The sequence below is a fragment of the Platalea leucorodia genome, assembly GCF_965183815.1.
Source record: "Platalea leucorodia genome assembly, chromosome: 7".
NCBI lineage: Eukaryota > Metazoa > Chordata > Aves > Pelecaniformes > Threskiornithidae > Platalea > Platalea leucorodia.
In genome coordinates this window covers 63,137,625-63,158,846 of record NC_138829.1, presented here as the reverse complement: position 1 = coordinate 63,158,846, position 21,222 = coordinate 63,137,625, and the positions used below count along the sequence as shown (strand labels likewise).

The following is a 21,222-nucleotide window of genomic DNA, read 5'->3' as shown; positions in this document are numbered from 1 at the left end:
AGCACTATGCAAAGTTAAAAGAGAGAACTATGCGTTTTATTAAAGTTAGACGATAATAAGCTTTGCTATGCAACTAAGTATATATGGCAAGCTACTGACAACACTATCCTTAAACTTGGATGCTAAGGATTATCACCACTGTTTATGTAATTGCAAAATGCTATAAGTGTCTTAAGTATTTTGTATAAAATATTAAATCTTCATTATGCCAATCCTTACTATACATGTTCCTTCTATAAAATTTGGGAGAAACATTATATACATTATTTCTTCCTTCCCTTTCCTTAACTGTTTATAATATTATCAGAGAATTGTTAAATTCGAGAACCTTCAACTAGCTGCAAAAACAGCAAAAAGATTTCCATCTCACTAAAAACACTGCTTCCACAAGTGAGGTGCAAAAGAATGATTTCACATTGCAGAAATATTTCAAGAGATGTGTTTTCAAAAAACCCTGAAAAGGTTTTTTTTATTATTAGTATGAACATAATCCTTTAGTTCTGAAAGGTCACAGGCCTGATCTGTTTCTTCCACTTGTTAAAAATTTCTCATTCAGTTGCAGTACAATATCCTGATGATATGACAACAGTGCAGTTAAACCTACACAGTAAGTTCATTGCTTAGAGTTTTTCCTACATTGTACACAATAAAGACCTCAGAAGTGTTTTCAGACTCAGCACAGAGAGGGCAGGCTATTGACCATGTGAAGTCAAGTTAGCACAGTATTTGAATTTTCTTGTGCTGATTTTACTACATTTTTATTATACTGCTGAAGTTTTTCTGCTAAATCATGGTGGAAAAAGTCACAGTTTAGATTAAGCCAGCCCTTCTTCACTCCGAACAGCATTATATTGAGTTTAAGAATCTCCAATAATGTTCTGAAGGCTTTGGAAGTTTCCTAGTGCATGCTACCTGGTAATTAAAACCATTCTGTCAACTGGACAGAACGACCACAACAACAGGAATACATCCCTATACCATGACTGTCTCCAGCCCATCAGTTAAAGCAGCTTTCAAAGTACTTTGAAAAAAAAAAAAAAAGTAGAAGAGTAAAGATGTGTCTCAAATTTCTTCTACTATTAAACAACACATGAAGCTCATTACGATTTAACACTGCATGTCTTGCTTGCATCTATATATTTACTTGCTTCTACTGCTCCTACTGCAGGATCTCATTTTTTAAATGCTTAAGAGCACTATATAATGAAAACTATATTCCTTATGTGGGCTGGGTATCAAAAGCTTTTCTTTCAAGTGCATTTGAGTAACCTTAGTGACTGTACAATAGCTTGTTTCAGTTGAATCTCCCATCTTTCCTCCAAACTGGAAGTCTTGTGCATGACAGCAAACTCACCCACCCACTGCTATATTAAACTAATGAGGAATACTCATATCAGTCATACTTCACAGGATAGAAAATACATATTTAATGTCACCAATTGCACTAGTACTGATTAAAGTTCTAAATTCCATCTTTGGACATCAAGTAAGAACTCCAGGAAAAGCAAAAACAAGATTCAACATTCCCAGTGTTATAATAGAAAACTGCTAAGAGTGTTCTAAACAACATGATTATTCACAGCCTTGTTTTACTCTCACTAGTCAAATACTTAAAAGACTAGACACATTTTAAAGACTGACAAGATCCCGGCAGTACTACTTCCTAACCCTTTGAAAGACAATAGGCTAGCATTTATAGTATAACCTCCTTTAGTGAGTGATGAAGTCTTCACATCTGTCAGGGAATTTCTATCAATTTTTATTAAGAACAACTTAAAATTGCTACAAGAACCTAAAAGCTAGGAACTTGTACATTCAATACCTTCTTTTGATCTGAAGAGCTCACACCTTTTTAATGTGGGAAGACGACTATATAGGCACAGCCTCCTGCCACTGCTGTTGCTGTATTACACTACTGAGTAGGCTTAGAACAACAGAACCCAATGCAGTTTAGAAGTTTTCTCCTACAAACCACTTACATGTCTTCCTTCTACTGATCCAGTGCCAAGTCTGTTACATAACTTTTCCCCTCCTTGTAAGACAGGCCTAGACTACAGGACAATGAATGAACACTCAACTTGTGTTAATACGCTGTCACCACAGTGGCGATTTTATAGAGTCTGAAGACAAACACTTTTGAAAACATAATATAGGCAATGAGTTAAGATCATATGGCTTGGCAAATCTGAAACAAATTGAAGTGACATCTTATATTCCTTCTACATAATTCCGTTTAGTCTATTTAGCAGGGCTATGCCACTTTCACCACTTAAGAAGTTAGCCAGATACTATTGTAAATATTATAAACTGAATGGAATGTTGAGATGATACAAACCAATACACCAGATCAAGTTCTATCACCTACAGAAATAACCTGCGATTATTAACTCCGTCTCCCATTCCATTTTCAGTTTATAATAGCAACAACAATGTTAATGCAAGCTGCTTTCAGAGTTTAATGACTGACTAGGATTCTGATCCGAGACATATCTTGGACAACACTGTTGAACCAGTCATTAATCTCTTAGAAACGCCACCACTGGATTGTTATTGCTGATAGTTAGTAAATCTAGATAGTGCCCATGCCACATCATCTTCACAAGTCTCCATCACCTTACCAGCAAGGTATTTTTAGCCCTGTCCTTCTTACCATGGTTCATGACCTGTCAATCTGAGCAAAAGATCATGCAAAAATGCAGGCACTGTGTGTCTGACTGCAGTCCCACATTGATACAAGAAGGGGTTGGATTGCGTACTAAAGTCAGGGTGCCTTACTGCACCTTCTAATGTATTTTTCTTGAAATTCAAATTAAGGCAGTCTTCTGTAGGAAAAAATAAAGATCAACATATTTTGCACAGTTATTATTCAAGAACAAACATCACTTGCTAGATCTTGTAATTCTGTTTACCTTGACTACTCAAACCTCTAACTATCCAATAAAACTATCCTCATTTTTGCTAGAAAGTTCAAAATCACTCTGAATTGAAGGACCTATTCTCAGGAAAAGGCTGAGTTTTAGTCACAAAGCATTCAGGGGAAGAAAAAAAATTAAGAAAAAAAAATCAATATACATCATAGTGTAAGCATAGCTTTGTTTAAAAGTCAGAGGAACAGACAAGACAGAGCTAGTCACCATTACCTTGGGCTTCTTCCAGTAATCCTGAGGTAGATATCATACAGGAATGCTGGGGCCTTATGGCTTACAGCAATCCAGTACTGATATAAAAGATGATTGGAAGTTAGATTTACATTGGGCCGTCTGAAGGCCTGTTCGAGAGGATTCCTCTTGAAAGAAGAAATTACATGGTATTCTGAGAAAGAAAAGTTGTGTAACAGCTTTGATAATACCCATGTAAAAATGTAATGGTTTTCAAAGTACATTACAGTGTATAATATTTACTTCAGTATGTTAAATAGCTACCCTAACTCCTCTACAATCCACAGAAACTAAAACAAAGTCATAAGCTTTTAACTTAAAATACTGTTAAACTGGTTCTTATTATAATCAAGAGGTCTTTTACGCCTTCATCTTCAGTATCGTATTTTATTGTAGCTTCTCTCTTTCTGTTCCTCTTTCCTACCTTAGAAGTTGTTGATTGCAAAAATTCACAGAAATTTCAGTATACATAGCATGTAAAGCTATTTAAATAGTCATCTATATTTCATGAAGAAGGCTATTCTAATCTCTTGTGTGAAGAATAATTTAAAAACAGACTGAGGACTTAGCAAGCATCTGAAGTGCATTTCAAATGACATTTTTAAACAACTTATCCATATTTAAGCATTAAGAAAAAAGCAAGTGGGATGGGACTCCATGAGAAACTCCTGCTGACACCTGAAAATTCTGTACATGACAGACATGCAGAATCAGTGTCTTAAAAAGTTACACTGAAATTCACCTCTTTTTTTAATCATCTCTTGTAACTTTATGCTGTTGTTACAGACAGTGCTTAAATGCCCCAATTCAAATTGGGATATAAATGAAGTCAGGAATTTTGCAAGTTTCACTGAAGCAATAAGGTTTATAAATACAAATACATATAAAATGGGCAAAAGCAAGTAAAAAGCATGAAGTAGTCAAGAGAAATAAAATAGATTTAAGTATTTAAGTTAACTGAAAGAAAAAAATAATCTGAGCTTAATAACTCTATTTCTAAAAAACTGAAAGCTAATAAACAGCTTTACCATGCCAGTCAGCTTGTATTGCTATTTATAACAAAAACTATTACAAAACTTTTGGCATGTCAGTTACACTCTGAAAATAGGTGGTCATACTTTCTTAAAGATTACTTTTCCCTTTACATGAATAGTTGAAGTCTCATGTAGCTATCTGAAGATTAAAAGAGCCACCTCAACCGAAAATTAACTTAAGCCAAATACAACAAAGAGCTACACAAATGCAAAACCATTACCATACCTCTCAATTACGCAGATGTACAAAACACCTAATTGCAGGCTGTTTATCCATATGTATTTAGTAAAGTTGGCATTAAAACCAACATCACTACTGCTCCTCTGAGCAATGCTTTTCTCTGCACACTACCCACACTCTGAAGATTAGGTCATGGCAGCATCAAAACAGAAAAATCAGTTCTCCCATAGTTTAAGTTATAATGGAATTAAAAAAAAAAAACAAGAACAAAATGAAACAGTGAATGCTACAAGGAAAGAGACTTAACAATGGAAGATAATGAAAAAGCACAATACTCTGCAAAATTGAGAGGTATGGCTATTATACTAGTTTCAACAATAAAAATGCAATGCGACCTATGATTATAGCCTGTGCTTTTATTATTTGACCTTATTTTTCTATTAAAGCTTATAAAAAAAGCAACATAGCATACCAATTTCACCCCAGTGGAAAGGATTGGTGCCACCTGTTGTACAGTTATATACCATCATATCTCTTGGTCTGGGCAAGGGGAAGACAAAAGAGCAAGTTAGAAGACAAACAACCTTTCAAAGACACAGACAAAAGATATAGCCAAAGTTACCTTTTCCCTCAATAGCATCATTTACATAAAGCAGAAAGCATCAGTCCTGTGTTACATTTTTTGCTTTCTGTATCATCTTCCAGTATTTTTCTCCTTCTGTAACTACCGTATTTCTTTTCTTTCAGAGAAGGCATCACCTACATTACTGTATATTTTATTGATTACAAGGCCCAGGAAAGAATTTTCAGGCATAGCTTGTACAACAGTTTCAGTAGGTGATGTCTTCCTCCTTGGCATAAGGAAGTTACACTTTGTGGGACTAATGCTGTTAGAACCTTAGACTCCTTTGTCCAGGGGGAAGAGCAGGACACGGATTAGAAGTTCCACAGAAGACTGATTTATTAAAATACACAATACCATTCCAAAATACTTAGTACTCTCTATTGTCACCTGTTATACCTATTAACTCCAGAATACCAGGCTGCAGCCAGTGTCGAATTGACAACAACATCTACTGGAATAAGATCTGCTACTGCACTGTTGGAAGCTCTGATTGTTCGAAGAATTCCTTTTCCTGCCTTAAAGAACAAAACAACAAAAAAAAAGAGACAGAAGACCCACCAGTAAAACATATGAAGCTTTGCTGCCTTCCAAAAGGAGCAAAAAAAATTAAGTATATTCATTACTTACAGCAATGAAGATACCACTAGGTCCATTGAAGTTATCAATCCATCCCTATTATGAACAGGGGGGAAGGAAAGGATTTGGTTACTGAAGTCAGCAGTTTCAAGAGCAACATTTGAGAAGCTTCTACAAGCATATTCTCTTTTCCCTCCACCCCTTAAAGAAAAGAAAGGTATTAATTTCCACATCTCTAAATGAAGTTCTTCCATAGCAAAATCCGGTGATGTAACAGGTTGCCATGACTCAGACAAGACATCTACCCATGGATTCACTGGTCCTTCCAAGTGAGATGCTAGCTTGCGTATTTCTTAGTGAATAAACTGCAGGGCATTGTCTGTATAAATATGCTTATGTTGAAAGTATTCAAGTTTACAAGTATTTTTAGACTAGCTTCTAGCAACTCAAAGAACAGGTAAGCAGTTTTGCCATCAATTATTACATTTTTTTTTCCGTTTTTCAAACAGAAGACATTCTTGCTCATCTTTAATGACAGTATTTAGACACTATATACTTATTGGTTTGACATGTACATTGTACATAGTCAAAAAGGTATGCAAAGTCAATTATATGGATTTTAAGGGCTTGAGAGACATTCAGTCTTGAACTGGAGAAGCTATTCCAACACCACTCTCCCATACAGGAGGAAGCATATATGCTATATGTTAATATAGCATACAGTACATAGAACTTATGCCATCCTCTGCAAAGCTTATAGGGTTTGACTAAAAGAAGCAGAGCCAAAACATTTTTATGTCCTGCAGTCCCTAGTTTTCTTAGTCATCCTTTGCAGCTACTGACATACCAAAGCATCTTGAAGAGGGAAAAACAGATGAAGATACACAGAATCATGAAGTAAAAAGCTGACCATTTATTTCATGTGTGAAATAGTATCTCCCATTGTAATAAAAGTGTATTGTTCTATGATTAGAAGTTATCCCTAAACTTCCCACATAAGAATACTGTATTTGGCAGCTTTTGTATCTGAGTTGTTATCTAGAAGCAACCAAGCCACAACTTCATAGTCTAAAAAATTTTCCTCTACAAAGGTCACTGGATAAACAGGCTGTCAGTATGTATTACAGTTTACAGGCAAGATGGTCAGGTGAAAACTCAATGACTTACAGGAAAAGGCTCCTTCCAGCTAGCACCAACAATAGATGGCCTTATAATGGCTGTGTTCAGATTTGCACCTTCTTGTTGCACTACATATTCGGCTAAGGCTTTTGTATATATGTAAGTATTAGGTATGTCACCTATCAGTTTAGGAGTAATATCGTTCACTAGGCCATCATCCATCCACCTAAAGAAACAAAATAAGAGGCAAAGGCAAGTGTAAATTACCACATGCTGCTTCACGAGGGGTGGGGTGAAAGCAGTATGTAAAAAGGATAACCAGATAAATCAAAAATACTTCAGAAAGTAAAATTAAAATCCAATCTCTTCTTCAAAACATCACCCAAGGCAAAAACAAAACAAAAACACAACAAAAACCACACTAAACCCACAAAAGCATTAGCATTCCCCTAGAAGCTGCATAAGCAGAGGAACAAGAAATTCTGTGTTAGATACTGAGGTTCTTTACTAAACTAGTACACTTTAAATCTCAGCTTGATTTTCAGAATTTAACACCAACTCCCACTGAAGTTAGCATGTCACATACTTCTTTCTACTTTACAACTTCCAGCTGTTTAAAACATTTCCATAAGCATTTACATATCAAACAATAAATGTCTGCTGACAGCTTATACTACGCTTAACTTTAAAACCACACAGCCTCCTAAAATACCATTCATCAAAATATAAGTTAGGGTTTTTTGCTTATTTAAACTGAAGGCCAATCCCAGAGGCCAAAAAAAAAAAAAAAAATCAAATTTAACAGAACCTATTACTCATTTTGATTATACACTACTATTTAAATAAAGGTGGCAGCTGCATATGTAGAACCCTTCTGAAAAGGGGATCTTAAGGAACAATGTTACATTTGAGATCCTACAGCAGCAGTACAGTTAGGCTGGTTTGCTTAAGGACATTACTACCAACTTACAGAAGACTGTTTATACTGACTTCCTGCTCATTTTGTTTTGTTTCAAATTAAACCATAAAACCTAAACATTTGAAAGTAAATGCAAAGAACAAAAAAAATTTTTTACCACAACATGTGCCCAGTTCCAAAACACTTTTGGAACCATTCCATATGGTATACTGTAGAAAGTAAGTACATTTATGAACTTTGTTAAATATCAACTCTTTTTTTTCTTTTGTTGCAAAGTTACCATGAAATTTTTTCTCCTTTAAAGAAAAAGGGATACAGACTGAAATGAAAACAAGTTTCTCAGCAAAAGAGGGTTGCATGTTCAGTGTCCACTGAAAGCAGCACACTGCTATTTACTTATTTATTCATTCATTACACACCAACTATAGATCAAGTAGTACACTCCTTTACAATAATCCTAATTCTATCAATTAAGTTCTCAAACATGAAGTGCAGACACAGCAAGTTAGTCTTCGGGACACAGGCATACTGCTCTTCAGTTAGCATTAAGTGAGCTAGAAAGTGATGCCACTGGAAAGGAGTCCCAGCTGCATTACAAGCATCACCTCCACCTTTGCAGCGTTAAGCAGTCCCACACCTCTGAAGCATGCTGGGTCACCATGTTTCTCCCCTTAATTAAGTCTTGCAATTTCATCTTACTTCCCAATTCATTCAGCAGTTTGTATTTACAATTGTAATAACCTTCAGTCATAGCACACAAGCACAAGAGAGGTGTGCCTCTTGAACTATTGCTACTTTGGTGTTCTCCACTTCAAAACAGGACTTGGATTTTATTTGCCTCAGCCACCCAACATCTTAGCCACATAAACGGAATTTAGCCAACATTGTTATTCTTATTCACCAAGGTTCTGTCACAATCAAAGCTGAGGTACATCAGACTGCCTTCATGATGCAAACTGGGGTGGGAAGAGGGGTAGAAAAGCCCAGAAAGGGACCCAAATCTGTTTCTATGTGTCTCAGTCAGCTGTTGGCTGGAGAGATCACTTCTGTGTAAGTTTACAAAAGCCCTCCCTCATTGCCATGAGTTCTAAAATACACACAGCTGTTCAAGCCCAAACCAAGCAGTTTAAGTTATATTTATCCTGCTTGTGAAAAGATAGACAAAAATATGATTATTTCAGAATATCTAATTTGAAAGTGTATTTAAAGTGAACATTATAAGAACAGGTTGGCTCGATGTACATTCCAGGTAGTAGCTCCTTTGTTTTCAATGCTAGTGCTCTTCCATCTATAATAACAAGTTAAGATATTTTACTTTTTAATTAGTTGTTTTTAGTTTCATACTTCTCTTACAAGGGGTGATATTCTGTATGACAGGGAAGAAGGGAGAGACTGATCTAGAGATGAGATTATTATTTATTACATTACACTTGACTTATCCCATATTTGCCACCTGTTTCAGTTAGGGTTTGACAGCTACTAAGTAAGACCTCAGGACAGCTAACATACACAGAAAAAAATATAGAATGAGTAATTTCCCCCTCCCCCAAGTAACACCCAAATCAAGACTAAAAAGGTACAGAAACAAATTTTTAATGTTTGTGCTCTCTGAATACCTAACAGAACTACTTCTACAGTTCTGTTTGAGCAGTTAAGTATATTATTTCAGTATCTCAGACTGATTTGGCTATGGCATTTAGGTGAGTGTAGTAGAGGCTGCTGTTAAAGGGCACTGTCTTGTTTTTATCCCTTCCCTTCACACGGCCAGTACTAGCATACCTGTATCAGGAGCTATTAAAAAACAAAAAAGCTGTGCTGATTCAGCTCATCATACAGCTAAAAAACTGCCACTCAGCATATAGGAAACATCGTGAATAGATATGAGCATCCCCCTCCTTCAGTACTACTCCATACCTAGCTCAGCTGAAAGCGACCATAAAACCTTAGCCCATCTCCTTTCTCTAAAGGAGAAGTATCAGCCATGCTGTCAGACTTACAGGACAGCATAAGCTAATTTCTTCATCTTTCAGGTCCCTAACCATTTTTTGGTACTTCATTACTACGAAACAAGCGGCTATAGATTACTGAAGTAGCTTTGTAAAACGTAACACATACTCGAGAGAAGCTATCAGTTTCCTGGGATCAACAGGAGGTGGATAAACTACTTCTTCAATCTGTTTTCGATTGCAATGTGCAAAGGCAGTCGAAACGTGCATGAACACTTCCAGATTCTTCATTTGCTGTGCCAAATAGAGGAGCTGTTGTGTGGCAATGACGTTTAACTGAACAGCATCTCTGTTGATTAAACAGAAATTTGATTAGCAGAAAGCAAGACAAAAGCAAGCAAAAAGAAATAACTAGTCAATTCATTCCTAAATGCTTCAGCGATGGGTATATAAAGTATTCCTAAACACCCCACCCCTCCTCAAAAAAGGATCACAGTGACCTAACTTTCTGCTTAGAACAATGCACCGCAGTCTTAATCTAGAACATCGCTCAACGATTAGGATAATTTTCCTAAGTTTTACCCTGTTCTTATCGTCATCCTCATGCTCCATTACTAGAGTGGGAAAGTCAGCATACCTTTGATCTCCTCAAGCTAAATCCCAATCCTGTATTTTTAATAAAATGTGAAGGAAATAATGCAACACAACACCTAGGTGCCACATGAGATGCCTGTCAGTTTTAAACTAGGAAGTTCAGAGATGCTGTTGAGTTAGGTCAACAACTCAGAAGGAGGGCTCAGACGGCTAGTAAGTTGGAGACTGGCATCTTCTTGTAGGACAGTACAAGGCTCAATAGCACAACAGGATTACAGGAAGGAAGAAAAAAAAAAACCACAAGAACACCACGACCAAGAACCACACCTTCATCCTCCAACTTCACTGCTTCTCATTAAAATAGACTTGTCGAGAATACTTTAGGAGAATAGGTGTATCTCCACAATTCCCACCAGAACACAGCTTACTGACCAACTACTAGGATTATTTTGTACAATTCAGATTCTCTCCAGCATACAAAACTTACTATGGGCACTAGTTTTCTTGTACACAGTGTACTAATCAATTAAGTTTCAAGAATACAGCTGAATAAAGCTTTATCAATGTCTTTGCAATAAACTGTTACATTAACAAAAAAAAAAAAATCTTGGTTCCCCCAAATGAGCACTAAGTTTACAACTGCTTTATCACAAATTACTGAAGTGTTGGGGTGACAGGAGAGAGGGGGCCACTATCCCAAAGCAATTAACATCAATGGAAAATGTAACTTCTCAGTAAGATACTTTTTTTTGATAAAAGTATTATTCTCAGTCTTCACTGTCTCTTTCAAGAAGTCAAAGGAAGGAGTTCATAGTTACAGCTGTACGCACTCTGCTATACACACCGAGCATATAGCAAATACAAATTAGGAAAAGTTCCAAAATAAGCCCAAGTATTTTGCTTTCTTGACTTTATTCCTACTGCTGGCCCCAAGCCAAGCATTTTTAACTTTACATTAGTTATTCCTGTTAAATATCTGATAAAGGCTGCTCTAGGTGGTCTTCAGATTTCTAAGGTTCCTCCAACCATTCCAGCACATCTGCTAGGAAAGAACTGAGACCAGAGCACCTAAGACATGTTCGCATTCTCTATTTTGCTAAAGAACATACTGGGCCCACCAAGAAAGCAGAAACTGTCAAGGGTTTTTTGTACCAGGACCCCATTCCACCAGTCTTTCAAACTGTTTTGAAGTCCCTCTGGGCTTTTGTCAGGTTGGCAGTTCTTTAACATTTCAAGACCATGAAACAGTGATAAACATTGGCTACCTATGACATTTCAGTATACAGTATAGCATTCTTAGAGAGGTAGTGCCAACCTTTGTAACAACTCAAAGAAAATCTGAGTTGAGAAGTGTTTTATCTCAAAGTTGCTTTACTTCCCCTCCCCAAAATTGGAGATGTTCCTCAAAGTAATTTACCCACATTGTATATTTATTCACATGTTTCAACACTAAATCAAGTCACTGTTTCTGCCAAAAGGCAAATATAATCTTTTCTTAATTCTAGTATTCCTTTCTCTAGTATTTCCTTAACAGATTTTCTGTACAACATGGAAGTTTTCAACTTCTGGTTTTCACCTTTCTCCCTGTGCATATACTTCTCCCTATCCCTCCAAAGCAAACCTCTATTCTTCTTAACGAAGGACTTTCTGAAGACATGGAGAAAGCTGAGCAATATTTAATCTCCTCTTTGCTCGTCAGGTAGAGAGCAAGTGCTAGAACTTCTCCCACATACAGTTTTGCCAAAAAGTTGTCCTCTGAAAATGTGTTCCTCATCTAACAAGTAAAGCTAAAGGAATAGTTTGTGTTCCCTTTTACACACTAGGAAAAAAGCTCTAACATTACTAGTGAGCACAGTACATATAGCTACAGCTTATTTGTATCCTTTCTACCCATCCCAGAGATCAGAGCAACACATGATGTTAGGAAGACTCAGAATAACAACATGTTCCCTAGTCTCCAACAGCTTCCCTTCAAAAAGACTTTGAAATTCAGGCACAGGGATTTAGTTAAAGAAAAAAGAAAAAACCAAACCAAGCAGACAAAACCTGAGGGGCCTATAGCAAAAGTACAAAAATAATTTATTTAGTTTCTAAGCACTAATAATGGATTTGTCTTTTTGCCTGAAGCTTTAAAAAGATATGAACGTTTCCATGTTGAATAGTATAATTCTAACCTCTGGCAAAGCAGGTGTAAATAAATAATATGCCTCCACCTTTTTAAGAAGAACAAATAAAAACCCAACAGCTTAAGATAAATTTGGTGGAAAAGATTATTACCTTAAGGGGCATCATGAAATTGAGCAAGCACACAAACATCAGAGTACATGAAGTAGCCCGACAGGCTGAATATTTGCAAGATTGTGGAGACACCTGATTTATCCTCTCCCTTTGAGTACCATCAGTTTACCAGACCAGAGTATACAGAATTTTAGACTTACCTTAGTGTTTCATTGAATCTGACTGTAGCAGCACAATGAAATACAATATTAATGCATTCTATAAGTTCTTTCTTGATTGGTTCACTAAGGTCCAGGTCAGGCTGTGTAAGTTCACTCGTAATTACTATTATTTTTGCTCTGAAGTCTGGCTGCTCATCTCTCAACCTGTCAAAGACCTGTCAAAAAAACAGGACTAAAAATTCAAACTAGTAGCCAGTGAAGATAAGAGATACATGTTTCATTGAAGTGAAGAAAAACCCCACATTTTCAGCCTATAGAGAGTTACACTGATGATCTTGAGAAGTAAGGAGGTAAGTTAGAAAAGTGTGTTACGAATATCACAACATGTTACTGACTTGCCATGAACATACCCAGCAATGAAGTTGTGCATGCTTTATCCCATACAGTGAAAGCAGTATTGCATGTGTTGTATAGAAGCTAGTAAGACTTCAACTTGCACTTTTTTTTTTAATACTCATCCCTATCCTTAAAACCAGATCTCTATCAATATCAGAAGAAAGGAGGAATGGTCTCTATTAGACACCAGGACTCAAAGAAATTTTAAGTAGCAGTCTAAATACTGTAATCTTTTCTTTCAACAGAAGGAAAGGGAAAAGTCTGCCCACTTCCCAACCTTGATAGTAACTATCAAATTCTTGTAGACTTGCACAAGTCACACTGTTTTTTAGGTTTAGAAAGCTTTCATCAAGCTTCAAAAACTTCCAGTGATTCAGGAAATTGGGTCCTACAATTATGCCAGTTTTGAGGAACTTCCAGATGAAAAAAATTGTTTCTCTGGCTAGTTAAAAGAAAAAGGCAGGGTTAAAGGTTGTGTACCATGTTAGAACATCTGATCAAGTCTTATCAAACTGCTATTCAACTAGTCTCACTGAAAAAAAAAAATCTCACCCTTATTATATTCCATCACATATTCTCCTCATAATTAACTGGGTTCTAACCATGGGGCTTAACACAGACAGAAATTCTTGCCTCATCTTATTTACGCTCATTAGTATGCAAGTTTTCCTGAGAAAAATAGTACTGTGGGAATAAAACACATTTGAAAATTTCACCAAAGGAGACCCCTCTTCTTAACTGTACAAGGGCCAATATCATAGCAACCGCTTCAACACAAGTAAATTAAAATGTATTAAAATGACAGCAGTACTTCCCCCCACCCCGAGCATGCAGTTATACTGAATGCAAATAGTTAAAGGACATTTCATTACAGATTGAAGAGAAGTCAATTCATTTTCAGCTATAAATTAAGTCATCTAAAAGGTACATTTTCATGACTGTTAAGGCAATGTAAGTTTGTACTGCTACCACACAGATCGGTCCCTCTCCTAACTTCATTTCTGTGTTGCTTCTCCTGCACTGGCAATAGCAAGTAGCCTGATGGCTGTGTGAGCATACAAGCTTGCTCATCCAGCTCGTCCAGGGGTGTTCGTAGATATTTCTTCAGCTCAGCTGTGAGTTAATGCAGTTCACTGTGTGGCCACCTAAAGTAATGGTGGTAATGCTATAGTGAGAATATGGGACATCTCCAGTGATAGAGGTCTTGAATTGATTTTTTCCAAACACGAAGCTTCGCCTTGAAGGACAAAGCTGCCAAGACAACATTTAAAGCCTCTGCAATTGTTAGTTCACACAGTACAGCAAACAGTGCTTACCTAAGGGCAGGAAGCCTTTTGTCATTTTGAAAATAAACCTGCTATGTTCTTAGTTGGAATGATGGTGCCTGCCTTCAGGGAACTGACGCAACTACCTTTTAACCATATTAATGTGTGGTTTGCATTATAACAGAAGAGCAGTCCCATGGATAAGCACTTAAAGAACTGGCTTGGTACTTTTAGTTTGTATGTTATATCTGTTCTGCCCCTTTTCACATCTATAGAACACAATGAGCCCATCCAAATTGTGAAAAATCACTGGCAAGGCCCTTACAACTGGACAACTTAAGACAACATGTCCTATTAAAAAGTTTCATAGTCTTTTGGAGGAATCTTGATTACATTAATACCAGTTAAACCATACACTTTCAATCTAATTTGTCTCACCATGTGATCAAGACAGAATAAATATCTGGCCTTATCTACATCTCTGCACAGATATGCAACACCATCCCTTTAGGCTCTCGCTCTATGGACTACGATGTAGGACTACCTCAAGCAGTAGTCCTGCTTACCAGGACTTCTGTTGTGAACCTGTTCCAGCAATAAGTACTCACTAAGACTGATAAAACACATCAGATTATACCAACTCCTGCTGAGATAACAGACTACAAGCAGAAGATTTGGACTCTGATTTAAAAGCCTTTTACAACACGAGTTTCCCCAAAAGCTATACTGAAGCTTAAGTCTTACTGAAGTTTAAGTCAAACCACACTACTGCTACTCTCCCCCCTGCCTGAATATTCCCCACTTTTTATCTGTGTAATAGTGTATACAAAAAGGGGACTAAGAAACTTTTTCCTTTCTCATCTCAGAGCTTGGTCTGGAGACCTTCTCCTTGCTTCAGGGAGTGACAAACTGAGGGTTTTATGTAGACAGAATTTGCAACTCTATTTTAAGACAGAACCCCACTGTAACTCATTCTGCTGCATTGCACCGAACTGCAAGCAGATGCTTTTGAGCTATGAACTGGAGTTTTGACACGGTTACAGAAAATAACTTCTATGACTCTGACTAGTTAAGATTACAGCAGACATGAGGATGGTTGTGTCCTTAGTAAATTCATTGCCTTAAACAACTTACCCCTTCTAGCCTAAATGAATTCATACTTTCTTATGGATTCCTTTAAGATTCTTCTAAGGACACCCTTTGTAGAGACTACATTGCATCTCAACGTATTTCCTCAGCCTGAAAAATTAAACTGCCAACTCCCATGTCCCATAAGAGACAGACCTGGATAGAATTAGACTCTGCTTTAGCAAAGTTCACACTAGACGTCTCTCCCCTTCCTGTTCATCCTTCTCATCATAAACGGGATACTCTGTATTAAGAGAGATGCGCAACACTGATGCATGGTTCTGCATGTAGTAAGAATGCCCAGCCTAGCTCACCAGAATATTAAGGTACTTAGTCTTTTCAGGAGGAAAGTATCCCACCCAGCATGCACAGAAAATCATCTAGATAACCACTTTGATAATTCCACAGCACAGAATTTCAGTGCCTTTCCTTTGTTGTCACAGGTTTATAGTAATCTGTATGACTAACAGAAGTCCGTAATAGAATCTATTAAGACAAACATTTATCTTCTTTTCACAAGCATAAGCTATTTAAACAACCCATTAGATCACATTCTTGCTTACTGATAGATCCAATAGCACATTCAAGAAAAAGGAAGTACTAAACCTTATCTTACAGAAAAGAAAATAAGGCACACAAGAGAAAAAAGGTGACTTGCTTGAGATCTAAAGGAGGGACTCAATCCCATCTTACAACTCCCAGTCCACATTGCCTCTTGCACTTGGTTATACATTCTCTTAACAAGTTTTAGCTCAAGTGTTTTACTTTTCAATTCTGCATTACAGCTGAACATCCTCCTCCTGAATTAAATACAGGATAATTTTCCACTACCAGCTTTGCTAGAGACTAACAGCTTGAAAACCAGCCACAGAAGCACTGCCAGGTCTTGGATCTTATATTTCTGTTACAATAAAAAAAAAACATTTCACAACAATATTTTGCTTTAGACAAACCAAAGTTGTTCTCAAAATGAAACAGAACATTATAAAGAAGGACAAAACATGTACTTCATGAGCATATGACACATACCTTACAGCTGATAATTTCTTCTACTCGTGCTTCAGGTGTCTGCCCTGCTTTGTGTCTTACCAATACATACACTGCTTTCACTTTAGGACAAGATCTGAGCAGCTTTTCTAGAAGCACTTTTCCCAGGAAGCCTGTAGCTCCTGTCAGGAGGACGTTCTTTCCTTCATAGTACTCAGGGATGGAAACCATTATGACCTTAACAAAAGTTAAAACAGAAGTATATTAAAGAACTTCTAGGAGTTCAGATTTGCAGAAGATGTAAATAAACAGCACAGATGCAAACATTCAACCTCATACCTGAAAGAAATGCTTAACAGCCTTTTTTTTTTCTTAACCTATAACCAGTACTTAAAGATGTCTTTTTTCACCACATTCCAAGAGTCCCACAGGGTCACTATAGTCATCCCAGATCTTCTTGTAAACTGTCCCTGTTAACAGGGTCCTAAGGAATCAGACACCCACCCAGTCTAGGAAAATAGTTCAATTTTAGTCTATTTTTATCTCTATGTGCCTGGTCCTTTACAACTCTAAGTGGCTGTTTCATGTAAATTAAAGGTCATATCATTAAAATATAATCACAAGTAGATACTTCAAATAGGTTGACAGAAGACAGGGAGCCAAGCATCTGCCAATTGCTGGCCCTGGCATTTTGCCTGTGGCAGCAAAGTCCCCTGTTCCTACAAACATTGCTAAGTCAGAGAGAAGCTATAGCTAGTTTCTTGGCATGAGACCTGCTGGTTCTACACTGATTACAAAAAAAACATACAGTTTCACAGATGATACAGGTTTCAACTTTTTCATCAATTAAGTTTTTTTCCCCCCAAATAAGTGATTAGAATTCTCACACAAACTTAAGATTTGAGTTAGCCACAAATATGCCTCCTAATGAAACGAAGGGCAAGGGATTATTACTCAAATCCAGCACAAAGCTCGGAAGTGTTGTAGGTTTTGCTTCCATTAGGAAGTTAACTATGAGAATTATTATTTCTTTCCCCTCCCTTAATCAAGCACTTGGATATTATGTCTAATTCAAGATACTGGAAACTGAAAGACTTTCTAAGGACAAATATACTGCCTTTTTTTTTGTTGTTGTTTTTGTTTTGTTTTGGTTTTTTTTTTTGGTTTTGTTTTTTTTTTTTTTTTTTTTTTTTTTTTTTTTTTTACACTAATGTCATCTTTGGACCATGACCTTTATGATGTTAGAACTCAACCCCTGTGCCTCAGGCTAACTTCAAGCCATTCTGTTAAGTCTGATATACCAACATCTTTACTGTAACCTTTAAACAGCTTACTTACCAAGATTGTGAGGAACTGCCTAGAAACACCAAATTTGAATTAAGGTTAAAATACACGTATGGAATCTAGGTGTGCATGAAGAAAGCTTGAAATAAGCAGCCCATGTTTTGCCCTACTAGAAAGAAAGGTCATCTCAACTGCAGGAAAAAAAAAAGAATGTTCCCATTCTCCACCTACCTTTCCCTGCCTTCTCCGAGAATGCATCACCACATGCCAGTTAGCATAGCATTGCTGGCAACACCTAATTTCAAGCTTAGAAGGGACTTATCTCACAGATTACCTGTGTTACCTTAAGTTAGTTGTGGCAGCAAATTACTGAAGAACTACATCATAATTGTGTTGTGGGTTTTTTTTTTTAGAAAAAACAGTTAAGAAATAGATGTAGTTCCCAGTGGAAATTTAGTTTGACCTCTAACACGTTACAGGCTGGAGTAGGTCCAGAAAAAGATACCTACCTTGGAAGACAACATAGCAAAATCAAATTTAGCTTTTTAAGATTGATGTTTAAGTGTCAGCAATCATTTTATCTAATTTTAAAGTGCAACTTCTTGCATGTTTGCAATCGCTGAACTGTAGCTATTAACCAGCAACATATATTTTAACAAGTCATTGGACAACTAGTGAACAGCTACCTGTTCAAACATGCAGACAGATAACTCCTATCAAACACAAAATTGTCTAATGCATACTTTGGAATATCTGAATCCCTGTATCATAGCTACTTTTTTGAGCTCATAAGTAGTAACAGTCAAGAAAAAAGAAATCTAACAGTTGAAAGGATTAATAAGAGTTCTGTAAAGGATTGTTGCTCCAGAACAGGGATGAACAAAATTACCAAGTGACTTGTAGGGATAAACAGCCTTTGGTAGAGGAAGTTTCTGTTAAGTTGCTACAGAGGAACTGATGTTGGGATACTTCTGAATTCACAGGTTCAGGGCTAAACCAACAGTGACACTTTGAAGATACTGCTTATTTAAAGGGTGCTGTCCTTTGATAAATCAAGACCTCCTAAGCACTTGAGTAAAAAAAAAAAAAAAAAACCCACACTCCAGGATCCTAGCCAGCATTCCCCATCTTGTAAAAAAATTCTAGTGTCCAAGGCTGAGCAAGTGCTATTATGGAGCTAACAACAGCAGCTCTGTTTGCCTTCAGAGCTACAGCAGTAATATTTAACTCGTTGCTTCAAACAGAGGTCTCTGACTCTCAGAACAAAGACAATTCTGTTCTTAATAAGAAAAAGATCAATTCTCAGATTTGTCCAAACACAGATCAAGATGTTTAAAGATTTGCTTTCCAAGCGCCAGGAAAGTCCGCTGCAATTCCACTGAATGCTTAAATGCTAAATCCAGCAGCTAGAAACAGTGTGCATGTATGTCCTTGTTAGAGATTGAATGGTCTGTTTTCTAGTTTATCACTGACAAACATTAGGTCAACAACATGCTCCCTCCAAATTCAATCATATTGAGATTATCACTCACAGGAAATAGAAAACATGTATTTCCCAGCCTCTCAAGCGTCAGCAACAAGCCACAAAGTTCTGCAAAAATACAGCCTGACAAACTAATTTCCTTCTTTCCCTCCAACAGCTGGAGGCTAGTACTAACAGCAAGTACAACAGAAAAAAGGTCTACAAGTAAGCTGCAAGAAACATTTTATTTAGGTAAATTCAGGAGATGAAGTCCATCTAGACATCAAATCTGAATATACCAAGAAGTTTTTAAACACCACACACACATGCATCCACACCAGACAAGAATCATTACAGAAGTCTCTCAAACAGAGCTTCAACTGCCACATTGCAAAGACACTATAGCAAGAGGAAAAAAAAAAAAAAAAAAAAAATCTAAGAATTGGAAAGACTGGAGTGATTTGGGTAACAAAGGAAGTAATATTTAACTCATCTAAACAACTCTACTGCCAGAAAGACAAGCCTGGGTCATATCATGATATCATGTTGCATTTCATTTGGTGCTTTGTTTCCACAAAAGTAAATCAATGAATGCTATCAGCAGAATGTCCACATTTTCAACCACCACAAGGGTCAATGATCTGCCCTATTTGGACAATACCTACCCAGCATATCACCAAAGGATGACAGTTTGTTTGTCTTCACGGTCCAAGGTTATATCCATTGAGAAACCTTATCTGTGAAAGATACCGTTTTAGAAGCTGAAGAGAGACTGAAGTGATGGAACTAAGCATTTCCTCTTGTAAACTGCTTTTGGTGTAAGTTAACCTTAAAGCATACCTATTCCAAACTTCACGATCATGTGGAAGATTTGGGATTCTTCCCACAGCTAGCAGAAAGACAAGCTTATCCATGTTCTAGACTTCATCAACATTCTTATCTACTCTCTCCAAGGTCATTTTCTTTACCAGCTGTAAGCCACAGTCCCTTGCAGGATAAACCTGCCAAAATAATTTAACACATCCCAGGAGCTGGAAAACACACTGCCAGGTTTGGGAACTAATTAGAACAACTAAGTTTTGAAGAACTATCAAAATGGGTCCACTAATTTAATATTAGCTAGCCAGTCTTTGCCTCATGCCTAGTAGTATGCCAGATGGTGTCTCACTACACACTTTCCAGACAAGTAACTGGAGTGGATTCAGGGTAATAGCAAGTTCTCCCATGTATACCAAGCACACCTTTACTGATGATCTCTACAAACAAGAGAAACACAACAAAACTAAATCAATCTGAAAGACTATACCTAAGTCATCACAACTGCAGTATAAATGCCACCAGAAGACCCAAAGCTGTATGTGGAATATGGTAAACCTGTGACTGACATTCGGTGTATTAGAGAATTTCTGAAAAACAATAGACATTTCAAACTAGTTGTATTGTTCAACCTGGAAGATGTTCAGAGACTAACCTACTACCAACGAAGAGACTTGTCTACTTTAAATAATTTCTCTATTGAAACACAATACCAGTTAGAGTAACTAATATAATTAGGTCAAAGGTTACATAACTAAGTGTATAGCCTTATGTCCACAAATAAAGTGGACTTGCTTTTAAAGAACAATTCTTCTCCTTTACTATCCCTTTAAAATTGGGTTATAAGTTGATGTTTTTCTGAATTGTTTACTGTTTGAGCTTAGTCTTCAAGTGCATGTTAAAGGAAAAAAAAAAAATCTCTTTTGGTATAATCAACCTCATTTCTCCAAGTTGCACAGAAGGCATAGATCTGTCCAGAAATTAAGCTATTACAGTAAAGCACATACCACATAAGAACACTTACTATACTCTAACTCCAGTTCATGTGGAAACATGTTTAACACTTGTGTCCAGAGAGCTTTCAAAGAAGTTTTAGGAAAACAAGAGGCAGGCAGATTCAAGATTTGCTGAACAGGACCATAGTTCCAGATCATTTTATCTATGTTAATTAGAAATCTGCATTAGAAATCTCACTTGTGCTTTTGGTTATGAAAGGATTACAAGGTAAAGCCTCACTGTTTATCAAGGTAGTTGCATAAATCATGACTCTTGAGTTAACCTTGAAAGGAGAACAAACCCTGTCTGAAGAACCTACCTACAACATAATGAACAG

At 36.9% G+C, this 21,222-nt stretch overlaps 1 protein-coding gene across 1 annotated transcript in view; it reads right to left on the bottom strand.

Moving 5' to 3' along the window:
* The window catches only part of FAR1 (fatty acyl-CoA reductase 1), a 37,497-nt gene that overhangs the window by 11,699 nt on the left and 4,576 nt on the right, over window positions 1–21,222 (bottom strand). Inside the window, exons 2-9 of the mRNA XM_082318282.1 lie at window positions 16,370–16,564; window positions 12,591–12,766; window positions 9,728–9,907; window positions 6,742–6,919; window positions 5,626–5,670; window positions 5,395–5,513; window positions 4,846–4,913; window positions 3,141–3,312 (exon numbers count right to left, since the gene is read on the bottom strand). Coding sequence (XP_082174408.1) covers window positions 3,141–3,312; window positions 4,846–4,913; window positions 5,395–5,513; window positions 5,626–5,670; window positions 6,742–6,919; window positions 9,728–9,907; window positions 12,591–12,766; window positions 16,370–16,558 — 1,127 coding nt within the window. The 5' untranslated portion in view covers window positions 16,559–16,564. The remainder of the gene's footprint in view (window positions 1–3,140; window positions 3,313–4,845; window positions 4,914–5,394; window positions 5,514–5,625; window positions 5,671–6,741; window positions 6,920–9,727; window positions 9,908–12,590; window positions 12,767–16,369; window positions 16,565–21,222) is intronic.